This window comes from Eutrigla gurnardus (assembly GCF_963514095.1).
Source record: "Eutrigla gurnardus genome assembly, chromosome: 13".
NCBI lineage: Eukaryota > Metazoa > Chordata > Actinopteri > Perciformes > Triglidae > Eutrigla > Eutrigla gurnardus.
This window is the reverse complement of record NC_139936.1, coordinates 7,834,627-7,849,973: the sequence shown is the minus strand read 5'-3', so window position 1 is coordinate 7,849,973 and position 15,347 is coordinate 7,834,627. Positions and strand designations below refer to the sequence as shown.

Below are 15,347 nucleotides of genomic sequence, written 5' to 3'. Positions count from 1 at the left end.
AAATACGGCTAAAAGGAATAACCAAATTTTTTTTGGACCCCGTGACCCATATTGTATTCGAGTAAAATGGGATGAATGAGTGATAGTAAAGATTCCCATTGTTGATAGATTTTATATCACCACTACATCAGATCGTGAAGTGGTGCTGATTGTTTTTGGTCCGCGTGAACCGTCTTTTTTTCTCTTTAAATAAACGATCTTTGTTCTTCTTCCTCTCTGCGCTGCTCTCGCGGCAACTGTAGGAACGCGCCAAAATAAGAAATCACACGAGCTGCGTCAGTGACAGTGACAGAGGAAAACAAGACAACGAGCCTTCGAAATAACTTCTAAATCGTGTTCAAATGCGTCTTCGCAGGTCGACTCATACAAACTGAGCGGCAGTTTGGTCGATTAGCGGCGTTGCGGCCGAGAGAAGATGGTTTTCCTGCAGAACAGCGGACGGTACAAAGCGGATCGAGGACAAAGTGGTGACCAGGAAAACCAGTGAGTTGTTTGACCGTCGACTAAATGCACCTTCCCTATTCGTTTAGACAGCCACTGTACGTGATAGTTAGTGGAAACTGTTATGTAACGAAGCTGCGTGTTGTTTGAATCAGGGACGATGGATCGTCGGCCCTCAAGCGGCTGGAGCGCAGCCAGTTCACCGACGAGATGGACGCCCGATTCGGGTTCGACAGGATGAGGGAGCCGGGGGAGAAGACGGGCTGGCTCCTCAACATGCATCCTGTAAAGTCCAAACACATTGTCATGTCTGGCCTTTTTTTTGTGTGTGGAACTGACTTGGGGAGAAAATGTGATAATAAATGTGACACTTTTCTACTTCTAGACTGAGATCCTGGATGATGACAAGCGGATGACAAGTGCAGTGGACTATTATTTCATACAGGATGATGGAAACAGGTTTAAGGTGTGTTGGGGTTATGGGAAATTGTTTTATTATAACATAATCATTAAACAATAAAACATTTTATACACCCCACTGCTCTAACATATCCTCCCCTATATGATGTATACCCTATCTGTAGGTGGCCCTCCCATTCAAGCCATATTTTTACATTGCCACTAAAAAGGTAAGCCAGTGTCTATCAGTTGGTTTTCATGTTCTTTTGAACATGAACTTTTCCTTTAAAAACAACTTTTTTCCCCCAGAACTGTGAGAGAGAAGTCATCTCATACTTGTCGAGGAAGTTTCAAGGAAAGTTGTCAAAGCTTGAAGTTATCCCAAAAGAGGATCTAGACCTGGTGAGTGTAAAAGTGTTTTTTGCCTGATATAAGAGAAATAAAAGCTCTGAAAGAAGACTATTTGAAGTCAAACAGCATTTAAAAATGACACAAACATGTATCATGAACCGTTCTCCTCAGCCGAACCATCTAGTCGGACTGAAGAGAACCTACGTCAAGCTGTCGTTCAGCACCGTGGACGACCTCATCAAGGTCAAGCGTGAGATCTCCCCGGCGGTACGCAAGAACAGAGAGAGGGAGCAGTCCAATGACGTCTATACCTCAATGTTATCAAGGTAAAACCTGTCCCATTGCCTTCTAATAAACCGCTATGTCCAGTTTAATAATGATCTGCCGGCACCTCTGCTGGATTTTGCAGTGCCTTATCGGGTGGCAATGTGACCTCGGCAGATGAAGACGGCATGTCGAAGAGGATTTCAGACCAGTTGGACAACATCGTGGACATGAGAGAGTACGACGTGCCCTATCATGTGCGACTGTCCATCGACCTCAAGATCCACGTGGTAAAGTTGGATTCCCGTCGTCCCAGTGTGCTAGAAGATGCACAAGCTTGTTGTTCTGATCCCTCCTGTCTTTATTTCTCAGGCTCACTGGTATAATGTTCGGTACAGAGGCAGCGCTTACCCACCGGAGATTGTACGAAGAGATGATCTCGTGGAGCGACCAGTATGTCCTTTTTTTATGAATTATGTCGCAACACGGAATCTGTCATTAAGTCAGGTTCATGTTTGCCAGCGACTTCAATAAAGCATCGTTTCTTGGTCTTTTTAGGACCCTGTTGTTTTGGCTTTCGACATCGAGACCACCAAACTGCCACTTAAATTCCCGGACGCAGAGAGCGATCAGATTATGATGATGTCCTACATGATTGATGGACACGTGAGTTGTATTTATAGTCCGTATTATTCCGTCATTACTATGTGTGTCAGTTTTACTAACCGTGTGTTTTCTTTTTTTAAAGGGTTTTCTAATCACAAACAGAGAGATTGTCTCTGAGGACATTGAAGATTTTGAGTTCACTCCCAAACCTGAATATGAAGGGCCTTTCACTATTTTCAACGAGGATGATGAGGTAGATATGAGTGTCGATAAAGAGTGATTGAAAATGTGTTTTCAGCACGAAACAAAAATATAAATCCGGTGCTTTTGTTTTTGCTCCCATTTTTGTTTAAATAAAAGATCTATGACTTTTTCTGTGTGCTCAAAAGGTTATGGATTACCTTGACAAAGGAGATTTGCTCATGTTTTTTACACATTTGTTCACAGATTTTAAGGGAAATGAGCCTTTGAAGAGTATAGAAAAAAAATATTTTATTTCAAAATAGGAGCAAAACCAAAAGTGTTGCGTTTATGTGTTTGTTCAGTGGAAAAGTAACGCCCTGTGGTGTAATAACATGTGGTAACCTGACTTTGGCTGCAGGCGGCTCTCCTTCGGCGGTGGTTTGATCACGTTCAAGAAACCAAGCCAAACATCTTTGTGACCTACAATGGAGACTTCTTTGACTGGTGAGGTGTTATTTAGCTGTTTCTGTAACATTTTTCATATACTATGATGTTTCTCTCTTACCTCCCTCACTTTGTTCCCACTCCTTCAAGGCCATTTGTTGAGACCCGGGCTGCCCTCCATGGACTGACTATGTACAGGGAGATCGGTTTCCAGAAAGATAACCAGGGAGAGTACAAGTCCAGCCAAGCCATCCACATGGACTGCTTAAGGTTTGCATCCCTCTTACACAGTTCGAATGATATCAGGGATCCACTCCAGACAAATTGATGCTAACCTTCCAACCTGCTTCTGTGTCAGGTGGGTAAAGAGAGACAGCTACCTGCCGGTGGGAAGTCACAATCTAAAGGCAGCAGCGAAGGCTAAATTAGGCTACGACCCAGTGGAGCTGGACCCGGAGGAGATGTGCCGCATGGCAACCGAGGAACCACAAGTACAGAAATGGACTTCAGTTTTCAGTTCACTTCAGTTGTTTTGAAAGTTGCAATATTGTTGACTTTTTCCTTTTCTCTACTTTTCTGTTAGACTTTAGCCACTTACTCTGTGTCGGATGCCGTGGCCACCTATTACCTGTACATGAAATATGTTCACCCCTTCATCTTCGCTCTGTGCACCATCATACCAATGGAGCCTGATGAGGTTTGTCTCTTGTCTTGTAAAAAAAAAAAGAAGAAAATCTCAAAATATAATGGTAATTTTGAAGTAATTCATACTTTTCTTCCAGGTGCTGCGTAAAGGTTCTGGCACTCTGTGTGAAGCTCTGCTCATGGTGCAGGCCTTCCACGCAAACATCGTCTTCCCCAACAAGCAGGAGCAGGTCTTCAACAAGCTGACGGACGACGGACACGTCATGGATTCTGAGACCTACGTGGGCGGCCACGTGGAGGCGCTGGAGTCGGGAGTGTTCCGCAGTGACATCCCCTGCCGTTTCAAGATGGTACGTCTCGGCTCAACCGTTCTTTCCTTTACCGCTTTCTGTATTTTTTAACGTGACGGTTTGGTCTGGTGTGTTGACAGAACCCAGCTGCGTTTGACTTCCTGCTGCAAAGAGTTGAGAAGACGATGCGCCATGCCATTGAGGAAGAGGAGAAAATCCCTTTGGAGCAAGTCACCAACTTTAATGAGGTATGTAGACGTTTTCCTCTGTGTTTCTGTAATTTTGTGCTATTAATTTGAAAAATGTAAGTAAAATGTGTTTTTTTTTTTTCTTTCACAGGTTTGTGAGGAGATCAAAAACAAGCTGACTTCCCTGAAGGAGGTCCCAAACAGGATAGAATGCCCCCTCATCTACCATCTGGACGTCGGGGCAATGTACCCCAATATCATCCTCACCAACCGCCTGCAGGTAAAATAAATATGCAAAGAATGCATAGAAATATATACGTATGGGAAATACATGGAATTCAATGCTTTGTTTTCTTCTGACAGCCATCCGCAGTGGTTGATGAGGCCACTTGTGCTGCCTGTGACTTTAACAAGCCTGGTGCCACCTGCCAGAGGAGGATGGCCTGGCAATGGAGAGGCGAAATCAGTAGGTTATGGTAACAACAAAGAACTAATAGAGAAGAAGACTCAACACCCGCGAACATTGCTTCTACAGTGTTCATGTGGGTTTGAATACAGGAAGGGAAATTCACACTTTTCCCCTCCGTCTGTAGTGCCTGCCAGCCGCAGTGAGTTCCACCGCATCCAGCAGCAACTTGAGTCCGAGAAGTTCCCGCCGTTTTTCCCCAACGGCCCACCTCGGGCCTTCCACAATCTCAACAGGGAGGAGCAGGCCAAGCATGAGAAGAAACGTCTGGCAGGTACTTTGGGTTATAGAGAACAGATTATAAGCATACCCAATATAGATTTTACAATAATGTGATGACAAAACGAAACATAAACACATAAACAGCCAAAAGAGATTAAACAAAGCAAGACAAACGATCAAAGGGGGCAAAAGCAAACTGAGGAATACGTCATGATGGGTAGAAGGGACCAAAAGGAGAGGAACAGCAAAAAAGAAAAGTGTGGTGTGCCTGATCGGGAGTGAGGGGTGTTAAACGAGGTTATACGAATTAGAAATGACTGTGTAGTTTGACCTGTCTTGTCTTTCTGTCAGACTACTGTAAGAGGGCCTATAAGAAGATCCACGTCACTCGGCGGGAGGAGCGAGTCACCACTATCTGTCAGAGAGAAAACTCCTTCTACGTCGACACAGTGAGAGCTTTCAGAGATCGCCGCTATGAATTCAAAGGACTCCACAAGGTATGATTTTGTATTTACAGCAATTTAAAAGACAATCTTCCCCATCTTGTACGCTAATTTCAATTCATTACACATATTTTAATGCTATCTTCCTTCAAGGTGTGGAAGAAGAAACTGTCAGCAGCTCAGGACAGCGGAGACGCTGCTGAGATGAAGCGCTGCAAAAACATGGAGATCCTGTACGATTCTCTTCAGCTGGCTCACAAATGTATCCTCAACTCTTTCTACGGCTACGTCATGAGGAAAGGGTATGGGCCAGTTTTCATCATTTAAATCATCAGATATCCTCTTACATGCACTTTTAAGGCTTTAAGCGTTTGCTGCTGCTGAAAACGACTGTGCTGCCTTTGTGTTTCCATCAGGGCGCGCTGGTACTCCATGGAGATGGCTGGCATTGTGTGTTACACTGGAGCCAACATCATCACTCGGGCCCGGGAGCTCATCGAACAAATAGGGTGAGTGTCATATCATAATAAGATATCTCAAAGCAGAAATGACCTCTTTGGTTGTTGCAAGGTCAGCACCAACTCCAAAAAGACTGCACTGTAAGGGATTCACCACCTTATTAAACAACGTTTCATCTGCAGATTTTTGTCAAAACGTGGGCCTGTATCCAGCTCCTGCAGTATTGTTTTTGTCCTAATTTGTTCCTCCTGCACCATATATTTTAGTAGCAGTTTTCTTACCACTCACCTCGTCTGTCGCTTCTGCTTCTCTGCGACACAGGAGGCCCCTCGAGTTGGACACGGATGGTATCTGGTGTGTCCTACCGAACACCTTCCCTGAGAACTTTGTGGTGAAAACCAGCAACGAGAAGAAGCCCAAGGTGACCATCTCTTACCCCGGAGCCATGTTGAACATCTTGGTGAAGGAGGGATTCACAAACGATCAGTACCACGAGCTGGTCGACCCAGCCACCCTAAATTACAACATCAGGTCGGAGAACAGCATCTTCTTCGAGGTGGACGGGCCGTACCTGGCCATGATCCTGCCGGCCTCAAAGGAGGAAGGGAAGAAGCTGAAGAAAAGGTAAAGCTGGACAGGCTTTTGTTTTTCTGTGATTAATTGTATTTTTTTTAACCAACAATAAGTCATGATTTGTTTATGGTTTAAAACATCTCTGTACATTTTAGGTATGCTGTGTTTAATGAGGACGGCTCTCTGGCTGAGCTGAAGGGCTTTGAAATAAAGAGAAGAGGAGAGCTCCAGCTCATTAAGATTTTTCAGTCGTCTGTGTTTGAGGCTTTCCTCAAAGGTACAACTCTGGAGGAGGTGTACTCGTCGGTGGCCAAAGTGGCTGACTACTGGCTGGACGTTCTGTACAGCAAGGTAAAAAAAAATATATACATACATACATACATTCAGACATGTTTGTAAGCAAATAAAGCATCATATGAAGAGAAAGCATTATCATCTTCACACAAAACGGATTGATTAATTTCCTTGTTTTCCAGGCTGCCAACATGCCAGATCAGGAGCTGTTTGAACTGATTTCAGAGAATCGTTCCATGTCCAGAAAGCTGGAGGACTACGGAGAGCAGAAGTCCACGTCCATCAGCACAGCTAAGAGACTGGCTGAGTTCCTGGGAGACCAAATGGTGAAAGATGCGGGTCTGAGCTGTCGCTACGTCATCTCCCGGAAACCAGAGGGTTCGCCTGTCACAGAGAGGTGAGACAACAGCCCTGAAAATAAACCTTTATTACTCAATTACAGGAGCTATGTAGCTCCATCTCTTCCATATCCAGCTACTCTGTACACACCGCCATGAAACGAGATGTCATAGATTCTCTGATGTTGACAGGATCAAATAAAATCATGTCAGAGTTGCTGTCCCAATGTTAAATGTTTGTGGGGAGCGAGCACTTTGTAATATTAGCAGAAATAAAAGCTTTGACACTGATTGATTTTGTCTCTATCCATCAGAGCAATTCCTCTGGCCATCTTCCAGGCAGAGCCCAGCGTGAAGAAACATTTCCTTCGTAAGTGGTTGAAGACGCCCAGCCTGTATGATTTGGACATCCGCTCTGTGAGTTTTTAAAAACGTTTTACACACAATCTTTTGGTTTTCCCTCCAGGGTTTGTCTGGTTACCTGTAGTTGTGTATGTAGGGTGTTTTTATATGCACATATATATATACTTCTGTTTATATGTGTACATGTATGTGTATATGCAGATGAATATGAACTACATTATATTTTACTTTTATTCTATTTACGTATTTGTTTGTTCTCGTTTTCTTTTGTATCACTGGATGTAATAAATACAAAAATAACAATAATAGTTGCATAATTAAGGTTGGATATTTACTAACTATTACAAAAGGCTTTTGTTTTCTATGTGAATTTGCTCTGACATTCAAATTTCCATTGTTGTGCCCTTTCAGATTCTTGACTGGAGTTATTACATAGAGAGGTTGGGGAGTGCCATCCAGAAAATCATCACCATCCCCGCAGCTCTTCAACAGGTACAAATGAAACACACGTCATTGGTTATTCTATCTGAGGCTGATGTACGGATACAGTTTTAAGTGTACCATCGTCATCATCATCAGGTAAAGAACCCGGTACCCAGAGTGAGGCACCCTGACTGGCTACACAAGAAACTCCTGGAGAAAAACGATATCTACAAGCAAAAGAAAATCAGCGAGCTGTTCACCAGTGAGGGCAAGAGACAGGTTTGTTTACTTCACAGCAACATGTCCTGTCAACGTGTCAATACAGTCTTCTGACCACACCAGTGGATTGTGCATCTTCACCGCTTTAGTCAGATTTCATCTCCTTAACCACTAGCTACCCTGCCGCCTCCTTCATGTGCATTTTACGGTCTCGTCTGAATGCGTCGTCTCTCTCAGGTGGCCCATCAGCCTCTCGAAGCGGGCCAAGCTGCAGACATAGAGGACTTTGGGAGGCCGGCCAAACCTCTGATGCCAGCCATCCCCATCAGCACCAAGCGGAAGCGGGTTTCTCAGGGAGAGGGCAGCCAGGTGGAGTCTCAGGATGTCGAGCTCACTCAGTCCTGGAGAGAGATCCTGGGAGCCCCCCCACCTATGGGAAAGACACGGGTAAGCCAACGAGCTTTGAGACTATTTGTCCCCGTATTACTAAACGTATATTACAGAATTTGAAAAGACGACTGTGTCTGTATACAGGAGGAGCGTCTCGTGTGGCTGCGTTACCATAAGAAGAAGTGGGAGCTGCAGCTGAGACAGAGGAAGGAGAGGAAGAAGAGGCGGAGGCTGCTGGATGGCGAAGCTCAACCTGCAGGGGGAGGTGTGATCAGAGACGGCCCCACCACCGGCCTGGGAAGCTTTCTCCGCCGGACAGCACGCAGCATCCTGGACATGCCGTGGCAAATTGTTCAGGTGGGGCAAAGCTACGGCATTTTTTTCCTCAAGTCGGTTTGACAAAATAACAAAATCCAAAGGAAAATCTTCTCACGTGATGTCCTCTTCCTCCTCAGATTGCAGAGACCAGTCACCCCGGTCTGTACAAGTTGTGGGCTGTGATTGGACACGACCTCCACTGCATGAAGCTCAACATCCCTCGTGTCTTCTACGTCAATCAGAAAGTCCCAAAACAGGAGGAGGGCGCTACATACAAAAAGGCATGCCATAAGAAAATGCAGTTTAAAAAAATGCATTGCAGTTATTATAAACGTGTCATAAAAATTTCTTTTTTTCGCTTCAGGTGAACCGCATGCTGCCTCGCTCCAACATAGTGTACTACCTTTATGAGTACTGTGTACCAGAGGACATGTACCTGGAGAACATCAATGAGATCAACGCTGACCTGTCTGCCCCAGACATTGAAGGAGTCTATGAAACACAGGTATCACCTGTTTTCATAACAGCACTTATGATGATCTTTGTGTCCCATTTGTTGGCTTAACTGCATGCAATGATCTCTTTCAGGTCCCGTTGCTGTTTCGTGCTCTAGTGCAGCTCGGATGTGTGTGTATGGTCAATAAACATGTTGTCAGGGATCAAGCAGGCAGGGAGGCGGACACTTTTGACCTGGAGCATCTGGAGATGAGGTCTCTGGCCCAGTTCAGCTACCTGGAACCTGGTAAGACCCGTCTCACACACCAGTCACCTGGAATTGATGTCATAATGACATTCCAGGGAGCTTTATATATATATTTGGCCTGATATCCAACTCATTACTTTGTTATCTGTAACAGGGAGTGTTCGCCACATGTTCCTGTATCATCACAGTCAGGGTCACAAGGCTCTGTTTGGCCTGTTTATCCCCTCTCAGCGCAAAGCCAGCATCTTTGTCCTGGACACAGTAAGAACAACACATTTCTTAATTTCTTCCACTCTCATCATTTTTTATGTTTACTTTCATATTTTCTCGGGTGAGATTCCTTCAGCGCCAACAAAAGCACGGCAGCTACATTGAAAGCCTAATAGTAAAGTGCACTTTCCCGAAGTAGAAATATTGCTGATATCAAAACTGATGCATTCCTTCCCAGCTGGCAGAGAACAATCCTTAATATCTGTCTTTATTTTATCTCCTCAGGTCAGAAGCAACCAGATGCCCAACCTGACAAACCTCTACACAGCTGAACGCACTGCTCTCCTGGAGAAAACAAGCGAGGAGCTGCTGCCTCCAGAGAAACACAACTTCGAGGTCCGAGCTGAAAACGATGCAAAGGCTATTAACCGCGCGCTGCAACGCATACTGCTAAACTACAAGGTAAAACACACTGGAGCTAGTTAACTTAATTACATGCGTGTGGATAATTTCTTGATGTGTAACCAAGTGTTTGTTGCTGTGTGCAGGAGGAGCGCCGCGGGCCCACCCTCATCGCTGTGCAGTCAAACTGGGATCTGCGGCGGTTGGCAGCAGGGATGCCGGTGCTCGAGGAGTTTCCAGTGGTTCCGGTACACGTGGTTGATGAGATCAGCTATAACGTGCTCGACTGGCAACGCCAAGGTGCCCGACGCATGATCCGCCACTACCTCAACCTGGACAGCTGCCTGTCGCAGGCGTTTGACATGGCCAGGTACGAGCTACACGCCGCTAGCTCTGTGCTTTTCATATTCTCCACCGTCTGTTTTCAGTTGACAACATTCAGATTTTGTTTTCAGAAACATTTGAACTTTTGAAAACTTAACGAATGAATTTCTCTGGCTTTCAGGTATTACCATTTACCAGTGGGGAACTTGCCTCAGGATGTGTCCATCTTCGGCTCAGACTTGTTCCTGGCAAGACATCTACGGAAACACAACCACCTGCTGTGGCTTTCGCCCACAGCCAGGCCCGACCTCGGAGGAAAGGAAGCCGATGACAGCCGCCTGGTCATGGAAAGTGATGACAGGTGCTCCGTGGAGATCAATGCTCAAGGATGCTATTCCACAGGTACTCTCTCACACCAGGAACACAGTTCATCAAAAAACAAGCAGAAGATCATCAGCAACATCATTCCTTGAAGCTTCTTCCTCTGTATTAACAGACAATCCTGTTTCTGTTATTTCAGTGTGTGTGGAGTTGGACCTGCAGAGCCTGGCGGTGAACACCATCCTCCAGTCACAGCATGTCAATGACATGGAGGGCGGAGCTAGCCTGGGTGTCAGTTTTGATGTGATCCAGCAGGCCTCGTTGGAGGACATGATGTCAGGGAACCAGGGAGCCACCGCCCTCGCTAGCTATGATGAGACTGCTCTCTGCTCCAACACCTTCAGGTGTGTAAACACCTGTAGTATTTAAACCTGCATGTGTAATGTTTAACAATGCAGGTGTGGCAAGGAAGCACATTGTGTTTTATTAGTCTTTGTTGTTTAACTCACCTCAGCACCTTTCTTTGTGTCGTATGAGCAGGATCTTGAAGAGCATGGTGGTTGGATGGGTCAGAGAGATCACCCAGTACCACAACGTGTATGCAGACAACCAGGTGATGCACTTCTACCGCTGGCTGCGCTCCCCCAGCTCTCTGCTCTACGACCCCGCACTGCACCGCACCCTGCACAACATGATGAAGAAGGTCTTTCTACAGTGAGTACATCTATTGTATCATTCAGTCTCATATCTAGTCCTTAAAGGTTTGTTTTGAAATAATGGTAAAGCATTTGTGTCAGGCACCTTAATTGGATTAAATGTGTGATCCCTGTTTGGAAGACGGTGTGAACTGTGGTTGTCATCATGATGTTTTTATAGTTATTATCTCACATTGATATAGCTCCACCTTTTTGGATATGCATAACGACAACGGTTCTTTTATTTCTCTTTCAGGTTGGTTTCAGAGTTCAAACGTCTCGGCTCCACGGTGGTTTATGGAAACTTCAACAGGATCATGTTGTGCACTAAAAAACGCCGAATAGATGATGCCATTGGCTATGTGGAATACATCACCAACAGGTCAGACATTTACCCTCTGCAGGTCTGGAGAGAGTCTGTGTTTATATCTTTGCAATGGAAAGGAATCACTAGTTTTATGCAATTTAATATTATTTTAAAATGACTTAAATTGATAATACGCAATACAAAATGATGGATAAATATATTTTTATGTACCTGTATTTAGAAGGTAGTATTTGTATTGATTTGTCTTCAGCAGTTTGAAGCCAGAACACTAAAATCCAATAAAAAAACATAATTTCCCATCAGAACAGTTAGTTGAGGACAGAGGTGACACTGCGGTCTCCATCATGGGAAGTGAATCCCAGAGGGCAAACTTAAAAGAGGAGAACTGCCCATTACACTAATGGAGGGAAAAGGTTAATATTGAATTTCAGCCAATATATAAAAAATGAATCAATATTGTCATTTTGCGGTGGTTTACACCAAATGTTTTCAGGCCTTCCATTCAGCATTACAGCAGCTTATCTTTTTCTGTGGCAAACAATAATGCTTTTAACTTTTTGGTCAATGTTTCTCAACATCTTCCTGTGGTTACATGTCTTCTGAATGTACTATAGTCAGCCTAAAAAAGTCCCCTCCCTGACTGTTTCTCCTCTAGCATACACTCCAGAGAAATCTTCCACTCTTTGTCCATCTCCTTCTCCCGATGCTGGGAGTTCTTGCTGTGGATGGATCCGGCCAACTACGGCGGTGTGAAGGGCAAACTGCCCTCCAGCATCATGTACGGAGAGGTAATTCAAACTGCAGCAACATGCACGGTAATATATTTGCTTTGATTAAAGTAGCACAGAACTCATGCCTCCTCTGTGGGCCCTTTTTAGGGAGGAGCCAACCAGAAGAAAAAGAACCAGGTGGAGGGAGAAGAGGAGGGCAGTGAGGATGAAGATGAGGGTGAAGCAGATGTTGAGGAAGATGATGGAGAGACAGATGATGTGGAGGAGCTGATTGAGAGCAACTGGAACATCATGCAGTATCTGCCTCAAACTGCCTCCTGCCAGAAATACTTCCTCATGATTATCTCTGGTATAAAAAAAAATCGGTTCTTCATTTGCTTGCTTGATTTCTTTTTCTACCAATTCTTACACCAAATGTTCCATGCCAGCCTACATTGCAGCAGTCTACCACAGCATGAAAGAGGAGCTGAGACGTAACGCTCCTGGAGCTACACCAGTTAAAAGACGTGGAGGCAGCCAGGCTACCCAGCAGGCCGTGGGGGATTTGAGTGCTCTTCCTGGTAAGATGCTGCCTTAGTTATTAAAGAGTTGTGTTTCTTAGAAACTTCATATTACACTCATCTGAGTCACTTCAGACTAGTATCTGTTACACTTAAACCAATGACCTGTTTAATTGTGTTTAGATGGATCTCCTCTCAGGTGTCATGTTTTTTTTTTTTTACTTTTCCCCACAGGAATGATCTCTTTCTCCCAGGAATACGTGTCCAGCGAGCTGACGCAGAATTTTTTCACCATTACTCAAAAAATCCAGAAGAAGGTAACGGGTACCAGGAGTGTCACCCAGCCCTCAGAGATGTTCCCCGTCCTGCCCGGATCCCACCTGCCGCTCAACAACCCAGCACTGGAGTTTATCAAATATGTCTGCCAGGTATTTAACTAAGTACACCAACTTCTAAGATCTTTCCACATGTTGCATGTAGTCATGATCTTCCTCTCACCGCGTGGCATTTCCATCTTTTGTCCGTCCAGGTCCTTTCACTGGATGCCAACATAGTGAACCAAGTGAACAAGCTGAAGAGAGACCTCCTGCGTCTCGTGGACGTCGGGGAGTTTTCAGGGGACGCCCAGTTCTGTGACCCCTGTAGCTCCTACATCCTGCCAGAGGTCATCTGCCACCAGTGCAACTTCTGTCGTGACCTCGACCTCTGCAAGGACCCGTCTGTGACACAAGTGAGAGAGGTTTACTGATAGACTGGCATAATATTTAACACTGTTTCGGTCATTATGGTAAACTGTGTTTTCCCCTCTCCTCAGGATGGATCGGTTTTGCCTCAGTGGTTCTGCTCCAACTGCCAGGCGCAGTATGAGACGGAGTCTATTGAGATGGCTCTGGTGGAAGCTCTGCAGAAGAAACTGATGAGCTACACCCTGCAGGACCTGGTGAGTAGAAAAAGCTGATTTTTATACTGAAGTTATACTGAGTTTCCTCCCTGCTAATTAACACCTCTGTGATTTTAGGTGTGTACGAAATGTAAAGGAGTGAAGGAAGCAAACATGCCTCTGTACTGCAGATGTGCCGGAGACTTTGACCTCACTTTCCCAGCCAAGGTTCCTACTCTCAAACACGTTACCTCATTCAATTGAGTCATAAAAGCATGCAAATAGTCGTATTTCGACATTGTTCTCACAGCACTTTCCCCTTCTTCCAATTTAAAGAGCTTCTCGGAGCAGATCACAGTGTTTCGGAACATAGCGTCGCACTACAACATGAGCTTCCTGGAGGAGACCATCGAATGGTTGCTTGTTATGAGCCCACATCTCAGCCAGAAGGCTCACTGACAGAGATCCAACCCTCCCTCGTCTGCACGTGCGGCAACTACTTCTCAATCTGGGGAACGATTCTGAAACTTCTGTGCACCTGGAGATCCGCCTTGAGGACGTCTGTTTCTATGGTGCACGATGGTGTAATCAGGACACTGGTGAGGCTGGGTGGAGAAGTAAGGCGACTGTAGATATGTTTGAAGAGTTAGATTGCGTCATAATAAAATAATGTATGTTTTGTGAATTCCATTTTTTGTTAATAAATATTTTTTAAGTGCTGTAACTGTGAATGTTTTCCCTGCTCCGTTATTCAGTGCTGTAAAGATGGACTGTGGTTCTGCCTCAAAGGAAAAACATCCTGAGAGCCATCTTCCCCGGGGGGCTTCATTAATCCACAGTCACACATCAGCCGAGCTTCCTCCTCACTTGGCTGCTAATGTGTCTGACTTCCTCACCCCCCATTTATTATGTCAACTTGTGAAACACAGACAAGACGAATCTGATGCTGCTTTATTGCATTATAGATGGCAACTGTGAAAATCATTTTGGTTCTCTGTTCCTTTTTTTTAAGGAATTATTGAGCAAATCTGAAGTCTTTATCTGATAGTCTTAACCGTTTCAGTCATGCTGGGTAATTTTCACACAGCTGTGAATTAAGATTGTACGGGTCCTTAAGGTGATTACTGTGAGCTCGCCTGGATCATGATCTTAACCAGTTCACCTCCATCACTTTAACCTCATTGTCCCACGGAGGACTCACTTCGCCTGCTGATGGATGCTTTGCGAGACGAGTAATCGCATTTCAGACTCTCATCCCAGACACAAGTAGGTTGGCTGAGAGCTTCTGACGCGTGCTTTACATGTAGGTTGACGGGTAAAGGAGCACTAAGAGGGCATGTGACGAGGTTTTCAGTAGATAATAAAATATGTTTGATCCGACAGCAGATACTGAGCACTGGAGTGGATGACCTTGCTACTCTAAAGATGTAACATGATTTTGCAGCTAAACATGACTTCCACACTGACATGTGACTGTCCGTTGTGGCAGATATTGATCCATTTGAGTTTAGTCTTAAGTAATTTCTCACCACCCACATTTGCATTGCTCTCTGGCGTCCAGATGGATTCACACTTCCCCACAATCTTGTTAGAAACCATTTTATGGGAAATGTCAGTGTTATTTGATTACAGCTCATTGCTCTCCGCTCTCCTGCTGTTTCCTCCGGTTAGCTACCGTTATGCTGAACACATCAGACTGAAAGACAAAGGAAGTCTGAATACTTTGGTTCTTTAAAAGTGGTGTGCTGTTTTAAGTAATAACGCAGATTTACAAGAGCAGAGGTGAAAATGTAATGATATACTGTAAGATTCAGTCAGAACTTGAGTTGAAAGAAGACATTTATTGCACTTAATGTCAACAACATTGATAGAAATGGGCAGTTTGTACTGTTTCTCGTTACTCATCTATTTTTTTTCTCATTACTCATCTATTT

The 15,347-nt window shown here is 44.7% G+C and overlaps 1 protein-coding gene across 1 annotated transcript; it reads left to right on the top strand.

The window, feature by feature from the left end:
* Positions 1-238: 238 nt before the first annotated feature.
* pole (polymerase (DNA directed), epsilon) lies at positions 239-14,131 on the top strand. Its single transcript, XM_084023901.1, has 48 exons — positions 239-483; positions 597-726; positions 827-907; positions 1,026-1,070; positions 1,150-1,242; positions 1,363-1,517; positions 1,601-1,745; positions 1,828-1,908; positions 2,014-2,121; positions 2,204-2,314; positions 2,663-2,748; positions 2,839-2,958; positions 3,047-3,179; positions 3,272-3,385; positions 3,471-3,683; positions 3,764-3,871; positions 3,963-4,091; positions 4,175-4,277; positions 4,405-4,551; positions 4,851-4,996; positions 5,096-5,244; positions 5,359-5,451; positions 5,723-6,025; positions 6,130-6,325; positions 6,451-6,665; positions 6,921-7,023; positions 7,381-7,461; positions 7,549-7,671; positions 7,849-8,058; positions 8,146-8,358; positions 8,457-8,600; positions 8,684-8,824; positions 8,908-9,061; positions 9,177-9,283; positions 9,518-9,694; positions 9,781-10,004; positions 10,140-10,360; positions 10,479-10,683; positions 10,820-10,993; positions 11,231-11,356; positions 11,958-12,090; positions 12,181-12,382; positions 12,462-12,593; positions 12,768-12,961; positions 13,063-13,263; positions 13,348-13,473; positions 13,552-13,641; positions 13,750-14,131. The coding sequence occupies exons 1-48, from the start codon at positions 416-418 to the stop codon at positions 13,870-13,872; spliced, it is 6,876 nt and encodes a 2,291-aa protein (XP_083880027.1). The 5' UTR covers positions 239-415; the 3' UTR covers positions 13,873-14,131.
* Positions 14,132-15,347: the final 1,216 nt, after the last annotated feature.

Excerpts from the sequence above, each read along its gene's own strand:
- pole (XM_084023901.1), top strand. The coding sequence starts at position 416 with ATGGTTTTCCTGCAGAACAGCGGACGGTACAAAGCGGATCGAGGACAA. Across the intron at positions 2,122-2,203 it reads CCTACATGATTGATGGACAC|GGTTTTCTAATCACAAACAG; the intron begins GTGAGTTGTATT and ends CTTTTTTTAAAG. Across the intron at positions 6,666-6,920 it reads GGTTCGCCTGTCACAGAGAG|AGCAATTCCTCTGGCCATCT; the intron begins GTGAGACAACAG and ends TCTATCCATCAG.